This window comes from Festucalex cinctus, chromosome 10 (assembly GCF_051991245.1).
Source record: "Festucalex cinctus isolate MCC-2025b chromosome 10, RoL_Fcin_1.0, whole genome shotgun sequence".
Taxonomy (NCBI): domain Eukaryota; kingdom Metazoa; phylum Chordata; class Actinopteri; order Syngnathiformes; family Syngnathidae; genus Festucalex; species Festucalex cinctus.
The window spans coordinates 20,402,645-20,411,960 of NC_135420.1; the positions used below are offsets into that span (position 1 = coordinate 20,402,645).

Genomic DNA, 9,316 nt, shown 5'->3' on the forward strand with positions numbered 1-9,316 from the left:
ACAAATCAACAGTATAAACTAGCATAAATAACGAGACTCATTTTCAGGCCCAAATTGCTTTACCTCAGTGAAACGGCGGAGTCTTCGTCGGACGTTGAAGTGGGCGTTGCACAGCTCACAGTAGTTGGTGTTGGAGGACGACAGCCAGAGTTCCAGGCAGCTCCTGTGCACCGTAGCCAGCGTGCCGGTGCAGTCGCACGGGGACAGCAGGCGTTCCGTGCTGCCTCCCTCGTGGCAGATGCGGCACATGGGACCGTCGCTGCACAGAAACGAAATCATCAACAATCAAACTCAAAAGGATGAGCAGTGCCGTTTTTTTTTTTTTTTGCCTGTGCTGTCCTCCAAAGGACAGTAGTTTTACTTTATTTTAGTTTTGTTATACAAACAGGGCTTTAAAATTATCCATAACTTATTTTTTTTTAGTCCACTACGGTTGAATTGAGTGGTTATAAGTACTTATCTTCTGTACACATGCAATATTAAACAACAAAATTACTCTATGATAAATGGTTAGCAATCGCTATTAGCATTAACGCACTAGCGAATACATTTAAGGTAAACAAACACTAGCCATCATTGAGTTCACACATTCATCATTATATCTACATGAATTGAATTGAGTGGATATAACTACTTATTATTTATTATCATCATTCTGTGCAGTGTGCACCAACAAAATTAGCCTATGCAGTTAGCGATCGCGATTAGCATTAGCGTGCTAGCATTTACCATTACCATTTAGTTCACACATACATCGTTTTATGTACACTACACATGTAATAGTGACCTAAAAGTCACTTACAGATGATGCTTCTACAATAGTCCATGAGTAAACGAGTGGAGTTGCCTGCTAGCTTGAATGAGCTCAATTAACTTCCTGACCACCAAGTGCGTCTGCAAAAAAGGTCTGTGTAGAAACATGTCGGCGGTACGTAATTCCAGGCGGAGTTTCGAGACTTATCCGACCCCCAGTCGACTTTTTTTCCCAATTGAATGTGAGTAATTTCGGGGTTTTTTCCCATTGTTTTTTTTTTTTTCTAAATAGTTTTTCTAATGTTTTACTGTAAAGTGGTTGTGAGTGCTTTTAATGAATTTATCTTTATTTCACACTTACGTGACCTTAAGAATGTGACTTGTAAACATTGCCAGTACAATTGATAAATTCTGTCCAAGAGCGTTTTTGTGCTCAAACAAACCTCGGCTGGGTTTTGATCACGGAGGACATCGGGTGTCCATCAACGGCCGTGACCTGCGCCAGGCGATGTTCCGGGCACTCGCTGCCTTCTCCGTCATGGCTGCCTCCTTCTACGTTTGTTTTAACGTCGGTGTCATTTGGGCAGTCGCACACGGCGTCGGGCTGGTGGCAGCAACCGCCCGTCGTCATGCTTGAACGGTGCAGAGACAGACGTCAGGTTTGGTCCCACGGAGCAGCACTTTCTACTAATAAAAGACACGTGTTAAAAGTGAACTTTAAATATCTGCCTTAAAAGTACAGCTGAATAACTGTGAAAAATAATGGCATCAATGAAAAACTGAATTGCTCAGCCCTGCTTCACTCATTCACTCCCAGGACATTTTTGCTGTTTTAATGGATTTGGACTGATATTGCAAGGCCCATAGAATATTGTGTCCTATTGCTATGAAAACATGGAATCTACCAAAAGTAAGATTCGAGCCTCTTCTTTCATCAGGAAAAAAAAGCATATTTCTATCTGTTTCCATTTTGCATCAATTAGCATTAGAATATGGCTAAGTTTCATCATTATTCACAAATCTGTTTAAAATAGTGGGGGAAAGTGCTTGTTGATCTCTTATACTCTGCTGCTACCTGCTGGCCGTTTTTGTAATAACTACCATTACGTCAAGCATTCTCTTCAGTTCAGAGGCTGCATTCAAAGCCAAAACGTGTAAATACATCTTTGGGAGCATGATATTATTTAAAATAGAACGTATTTATACGTTTTTGGGAGTAAATGAGTTAAAAGTGAAACAATTTGGAGTTGATTTGACAGGTGCAGTTTGAGTCCAACGTAAGTACATTGACAAGTGCTGTGGCGTTTAGTGCGGTGCAGCAGACTGAAAAACAGCTGGCCACGCCGCGATAACACCCACATAAAGATAAGACGCTGACCGATGACGACATCAGCCTCCGTAAAGACAAACGTGTTGCTCATAACACAGAAATATCATCTAATCCTGCGGATTTAACTGGGATATTGTTTATTTTTTTAAAAGGATGGCAGATGGTGACCAAAAACTGTTGATGTGTGAGGATTTATGAGGATTTGAATCACTCAATAATATGTTGTTAGAAATTAGAAGAATATAAAAAGTCTACACACCCCTCATCGAATGCCAGGTTTTAATGATTTAGAAAAAAAAATCTAATTTAAAAAAAAAAAAAAAAAAGTTCTGAAAGATAGCATCAAATTTATTTCATTTGATTGTTGACATCACTTCTGCAAAATATATATTTTTTTAATAATTCAGTGTTACAGGTCACATTACTGGTGGACAAAAGTTTTTGTTTAATTTTGGCTTTAAAAAAAAAAAAACTGGGCATTTTAACAGGGGTGTGTAGACTTTTTATATTCACTGTACCTTGATTGGGCGTTACAAATGTTTTGCTTTGAAGAATATTAGAAAAAATACTCTTTTGAGAGCTGTTGCTCATTAATATAGGCATACTGAGTATGTCACGATGTCATGACAAAAAAAAAAAATCACAGAGTTACAAGAGAATAACATTTTTGATTAAAAAGTTGCAGTGGGGAAAGACTACAGTCATTAAAAAATAATCATAAATCACTTGTATAAGAAAAGTCAGAAAATATTGTAATGTTGAAATGTCAAAGTTATGGAGTAAGGCAAAATTTTAGTTGTACTGTTATGAGGGGAAAAATATATTATAAAAATGTGATCATGATTCATGAAAATAAAGTTGCAACATTGTGATGAAAATTTAAAAAAATAAAAATAAATAATAATGGAAATGTCATTATGATAGGAGAAATATGTAATAATATATAATGTTACAAGTAAAAAATTGGAACATTGTAAGAATGAGTTTTAATACCACATGCAGAACATTACTTCAAAAAATTGACAGCGCACAAACAAACTAATCACGAGTTAGTTAGTGGTTTGGTCCATAGCATGTCCGAAAAGGGGCAAAAACAGTGTTTTACTAAAAATAATAATAATAATTAAAAACAAAAATGCTGCGTTGTAGGAAAAAAAGGTTACATTATGAGTGAAAAAGCCCAATATTAATCTTTGTAATTAAAAAAATATATAAATAAAATAAAATTTATTTATAAATAAAAAAACTTCTTTAAATTTCTATTATAACGGGATTTATTCACACAATGAAGATTATCCAGAACAAAATCTCCAAAACCGACCAAAAACAAACAAACAAACAAAACAAACATATTTGTTCTCACCAGAAGTGAAACTTCAGTTTCCAAGTCAAAAGAAAGAAACAAGCTTATTTTTGTTGACACTTTCATGAAGTTATCTGCTGTAAAGCTTTGGTGCCGACTATCCCCTGGATCACAGATGAAACGGTGGATATCAACTTTTTCATTGCCAAAATCACACACAAGACATTTTTCTACATACAAGGTCAAAGTCCAGGAATTAGACAGTGAACGGCCAGTGTAAACAACAAAAAGAAAAAAGAACAACAAATTGCAAACTAAACAAGACAACTTACTTACCTTCGCCCTTTCGTGATGACAATTTATGACGGCATCTTTGTTCGTTTCCACCACTCTTTAATCCACAGGAATTTGGCGTCAATTGGGCGGAAAACTACCTGAAGAAACTTACGAGCTAGCTTGACAAATAGTGCGACCGGTACAGGAAGGCACTGCACGCCGGTGAGCTGCCGTCTCGACTTCCACTTGCTCAACTGGAGGCAGACAGACGTCGCGGTGACGCGACTTTCATCCAAACGCTTCCTCAGAGACTCACCGGCAGCTGCCCACATGTAAAACGCAATGTTATTAAACCGAACCACGTGACACTTCGGATGACGTCAACACGCACCGTGATACGAGATAGTCAACCCCCGCGTACTCGCGATTCGGCACCCTCGGTTCATTTTCTCTCTCCTTTTTTGAAAATGTGACTAGGCGTATTATTTAAGTGAGTCGACAATATATTTTTAAATATTTTCGGGGTTACAATATCAAGTTTTTATTAACTGTTTGGGGGCATAAAGAAATACAGCAATAATTCTACAATGCATTTTAATGGTAATCAATCATATGCAGATTTTGTGAATAGTAGGTGTCAACTATAATCTTTTGGGGGCTCACCACAAATCTAGTCATTAAGGGTACACCACATCAATCCTGTCAAAAATGTAAATATATGTTTATTATCAACTACAAAGTGTGAAGTGGGGAACATTTTCTTATTTCAATAAGTGAGAAGCCTTCACAAAGATTATTACCTAAGAAGTGAATCAATCATCTCAGCGCTTTTCCTGTAACTGACAGGAACATGAATGAATCACAATTAAACATAATTGACCATTTTTGACCCGCTTTAATACTCACTTCCTCGTGATGAAAAGTATCATTCATTTTATACACTCTGCACTTTTGACACTGACAGCAGTACGACTCCTACTGACGAGAGTATCTGTCTCTCCTTTCTTACACAACCTCTTATAAATGCCTCATTCCACTTGACTTGTGAATCTTCACCCAGAATTTTTCAAGTATAACATGTATCATGAACTAGAAAAATTTCCTGAGCTTGATGTAGTACTTGAGGATTCCGATCCAACAAATGACTCATCAACATATTTACAGTAACAGATAAGAAGAACATGAATCAACATTTCATGGTTTCTTCTTCCTCCACCATTCTTTCCACATCAAAGTCAACTTTGCAATACAGTTAACACATTCACTGCCAGCCCAGCAAAAAATGCATTATTTGACGTCTTTTTCCGTCAATGGCAGTCAATGACTTAAGATGAGATATAACCAAAATTGATGGATTTTTAAGCAACATTTGGAAGATGCTGCAATATAATCACAAAATATATTGGCACATTGTGTTTAACACATTCACTGCCAGCCCAGCAAAAATGCATGATTTGACGTCTTTTTCCGTCAATGGCAGTCAATGAGTTAAGAACAATGGTAAAAAAAAAGTTATGCTAAACTGTCCGTGGTTGGGAGGAGACGGCCTCGTCAGTGTTGGGGATGATCAGGTGTACTTGCTGGTTCTTCGTTTTCCACAGAGAGTACTGAGTCCAGTGTAAAGGCATCACCATCAGCAACCAACCCAGCAACATCCCCTGCACACATACACTGAGTGAAAATCTGAAAATACATTTTTTAAATTAGTCATTAAACATTTCTTAAAAAACAAAAAAACAAAAAACAGTGGCTTTAGCAAGCAGTCGGAAATGGACTGCAGTGTGAGGATGAGAGTGACAGTTACTGTTGTTATCATGGCCAAATCCATCCAATGGTTGCGAGGGAACGGCACAAGCAACCGGATCAAAATGTAGACCAGCAATGTGGAAAACGTGGTTAAGGTGCAGGACCGGATGATCCGCTCATCTTCCGAGTCGGGATGACACAGCCACTGTCGGAGAATTCAAATTCATTTCATTACTTTTGATGTGCTTGTTTGTTTGTTTTGTTATTTTCTTTTGAATCTCTTTTGTCCAACATTTTTTAATTGAATAAATAATGTTTACCTGTCTGAATGGCTTGACCGTGCGTTTGACGTTGAAGCGGGCGCGGCAAAGGACGCAGTAGCTTTTGTTGGAAGAGGCCAGCCAGAGCTCCAGGCAGCTCTTGTGCACGTTGGCCTGCGTGCCTCTGCAGTTGCACGGGGACAGCAGGACTTCCGCGCTGCCGCCCTCGTAGCAGATGCGACAAATGGGACCGTCGCTGCTGCGCACAGTGCAGCACGGCAATCGCTCAAAGGAAACTGCAAAATTCACATCAACCCGAACGTGCGAAAAGAGCGATTTTGTGCTCAAACCTTGATAGGGGCTTGATCGCAGATGACGCCAGGTGTCCAATGGCCGTCATCTGGACGGTGCAGTGCTCGGGGCCTTCGCCTACTTCTTCCTTGACGCTCTTTTGTTTGAGGTCAGGGTCTTTTGCACAGTCACATGGGGCGTCGGGTTGGTGGCAGCAACCGCTCGCCGGCATGCTTAGAGGGTCCAGAGACATGAGCCAAGTTTGGTCCAGAGAAGGCAGTTTCTGCAAATAAGACATTTGTTCAAGTAAACCATAGCAAAACAGTATTATAGGACTGAACGATTTTGGAAAATAATATAAAATAAATAATAAAGTTCAGCTTATGCTTTAGGCAAATGAACCACAAATTAATATAAAAGTTATCTACTTCAGTTGGAGTTGCTGACTAAACACTTTCTTTTAAACATTCACTATGACAACCTAATTCTACCAAACAGGTAGGCCTATAAACCTCACAACAAAAAAAAAACCGCAAAATAAATAAAATAAATCAAATCTGTGTCTTAATCACTTAATTTATTCATGTTTTATAAAACAACGTTGTGTAACTAAGTGCAATTTCTGCAGAAATTGCGTGGGAATGCTGAATGAATGCTAAGATTTGAATGCATGTGGAATGCTTATGAAGTAAATTGAGAGATAAATTATGAAATTTTAACCTCCTGGTTACTGGACAATACCAACTCTGCCACCGAGCAGTATCAGACACCTGGTAATGATAAGTCATATCTATGGAAGTGGGCGTGGAAAGTGATACTTAGAAAAAGTTCAATGTCTGTCCCATTGAAAATGAATGGGGAAAAGTTGAGATGAAATGTTAAATTGTGCAAATACTGTAAGTAATGTGGAATCAGACAATATATACCCCGGGAGGTGTGAATTTTTTGAAGCTAGTTGAAATTTGAACAATGTAAATTGGAAGTATTATGTAGGAGTTGTTACGCGGCAAAGAAGTGTGGACAATAAAAATCACAATAATATATGTGGAAATGCTTCAGCATTCCCACAAACGTGGACTACACTTCTGTGGAGACATTCTGTTGCTGCTACAGAAATGTTTTGGCCTGTCTTACAGTACATGCAAATGAACCAAAATTTTAAAATGAAAAAAGTTAATTAATTTAGCGTTGTTAACTTACTAAACACTTTCTTTTAAGCATTCCCCGATTCGACTCGCTTAGCTACTAGCTAAATCTATTAGCTTAGCCAGTAGCTAATTATACTAGCTTAGCTACTAACCTTTCATGTTTCATGAAACAAATTATGATAAACATGTAGACACTAAAAATACATTATTTGCAAATTGAAAATTGCATTCTATAACATTGCATTACTTAAAAGTTGAACAATTTGGAATTCATACCTCATCCCCAAAATATGCAAAATTCTGAATTTAAAAAAAAAATCAAACAAAAAACATTACAAACACATGACCTTAAACACATAATTAATAAAAAAATAAAAATAATATATATATATATCATTAATCCAACCTTTAGTCGACAAAAATAAGGAGCAATTTTAGTCGACTAAATTGACTTCTGGAGGTTGAGACCCAGTTTGTGGTCTCAGTAAGACGAAGACCGATCACTATGCACGATGGTTGCACTTAGCAATGAAATTGTTGTCATTGTTGTTATTAATAACAATGGAGATTAATAACTATGAATGGAAACAATGAATAACTAAAACTAAATTCAAATTTCTTGTGAAAATTTGCACTGGCTGTTTGCTTGGATTTTTGACGTCTATAGTCGTCATTGGCAGTGAATGAGTTAAGCATTCCCCGATTCGACTCGCTTAGCTACTAGCTAAATCTATTAGCTTAGCTAGTAGCTAATTCTATTTTAGCTACTAGCTAATTCTATTAGCTTAGCCAGTAGCTAATTATACTAGCTTAGCTACTAACCTTTCATGTTTCATGAAACAAATTATGATAAACATGTAGACACTAAAAATACATTATTTGCAAATTGAAAATTGCATTCTATAACATTGCATTACTTAAAAGTTGAACAATTTGGAATTCATACCTCATCCCCAAAATATGCAAAATTCTGAATTTAAAAAAAAAATCAAACAAAAAACATTACAAACACATGACCTGAAACACATAATTAATAAAAAAAATAAAAATAAAAATAATATATATATATATCATTAATCTTGGGTTCACTCAGTATTGGAGTTGGCAGTTGTCCCTGTTATACATTCTTTACTTATTCACTCCCTGTTCTGCACACATAAAAGTTTTTGCTAGCCCACACACTGAATTACAAATGCACATAAAGTAGCTAATTTTCTAAAAGTCAAAACAACAGACCTGCTGAGTGTTCTTTTGTAGCCGGGTGCCAATCCTTGATGAGTTGACAAGATCTGTTTCTTTCCTTGAGACAAATTTCCTGCTTCACAGTCCTTTTATCTTCTACTTCTTGTATTTTCTCTTTCTATCTTCTTCTTCTTTTTTTTTTTTAAATCTTTTTGTTCTTCTACTATCAAGTCTATGCACCCAGCCCGCCTTTCCTGTCACTGTGCCCGGACCAAGGACGTGTTCTATTACTTTGCAGGTGGTCTAAATAATGTGAATTTGAGGGATTTCAGGTGCAGGCAGACAGATTCTGCTCTCTGCTGATAATATGTAGTGGATCTTTCATTCATAAATATGACAGCGTGGATTGTATTATTTTATGTAGTAGTATGATTGTTGTGCTAATTGACAGCTGAGTCTTGGGAGACTATGCTGATGCACGTGTCAGTGAAGTGCTCGGAGTTTTGAAGCACTTTGTGGGGCAACAATCTCTTCTGCAGTTGGGGCACATGTACAGAAGAGTAGTTGATTTGTTTCCAACACTTCTGTGCAACCATTGTGGATCATGCTTGTATGACATTAAAAATAAATTGAGACCAACATGTGAACCTTTAACTCCCTATTGCACTTTGCTCTCACTATTTTTGTTTTATTACACAGTGATCCATTTCATTTCCACATTTAAGACTACTAGAATGCTAAAATCCTATTCAAAACGGTCATGACCTTTGCGATGCAGTGTGATTTTGAAGAGTAATGTATTTGCATTATTTAACAAATACAAGCAATAAATTCATCTATTTTACAATGACAAATATCTAATTAAAATATCTAAATGTTTTGGTCTTATAGGCTTATGCTAAAATAAAGGCAAATGAACCACTAATAAACATGAAAGCCAAATTTATTAGCTACTAGCTTTTCATGTTTCATTGACATAAACATGGATGTGCTTCTTGAGCACTGATAGGGAAAAAAACAATATCAA

The 9,316-nt window shown here is 36.9% G+C and overlaps 2 protein-coding genes across 7 annotated transcripts in view; both read right to left on the reverse strand.

Moving 5' to 3' along the window:
- LOC144027603 (E3 ubiquitin-protein ligase MARCHF2-like) overlaps nucleotides 1–4,070 on the reverse strand; it is a 5,463-nt gene extending 1,393 nt beyond the window's left edge. Inside the window, exons 1-4 of one of the 6 annotated variants that reach the window (XM_077535273.1) lie at nucleotides 4,054–4,070; nucleotides 3,723–3,984; nucleotides 1,197–1,440; nucleotides 64–259 (exon numbers count right to left, since the gene is read on the reverse strand). In XM_077535273.1, the coding sequence (XP_077391399.1) occupies nucleotides 64–259; nucleotides 1,197–1,384 (384 nt within the window). In that variant the 5' untranslated portion in view covers nucleotides 1,385–1,440; nucleotides 3,723–3,984; nucleotides 4,054–4,070. Of the gene's footprint in view, nucleotides 1–63; nucleotides 260–1,196; nucleotides 1,441–3,446; nucleotides 3,551–3,722; nucleotides 4,031–4,053 lie in introns of those variants that run through there. The other 5 variants (XM_077535276.1, XM_077535275.1, XM_077535277.1 and 2 more) reach the window with 5 other exon arrangements.
- Nucleotides 4,071–4,087: 17 nt separating this feature from the next.
- Nucleotides 4,088–8,481, reverse strand: LOC144027604 (E3 ubiquitin-protein ligase MARCHF2-like). The gene is made up of 5 exons (XM_077535278.1): nucleotides 8,344–8,481; nucleotides 6,019–6,242; nucleotides 5,729–5,927; nucleotides 5,467–5,613; nucleotides 4,088–5,320 (listed from the first exon to the last, which is right to left on the reverse strand). The coding sequence occupies exons 2-5, from the start codon at nucleotides 6,210–6,212 to the stop codon at nucleotides 5,180–5,182; spliced, it is 681 nt and encodes a 226-aa protein (XP_077391404.1). The 5' UTR covers nucleotides 6,213–6,242; nucleotides 8,344–8,481; the 3' UTR covers nucleotides 4,088–5,179.
- Between the last annotated feature and the right edge of the window lie 835 nt (nucleotides 8,482–9,316).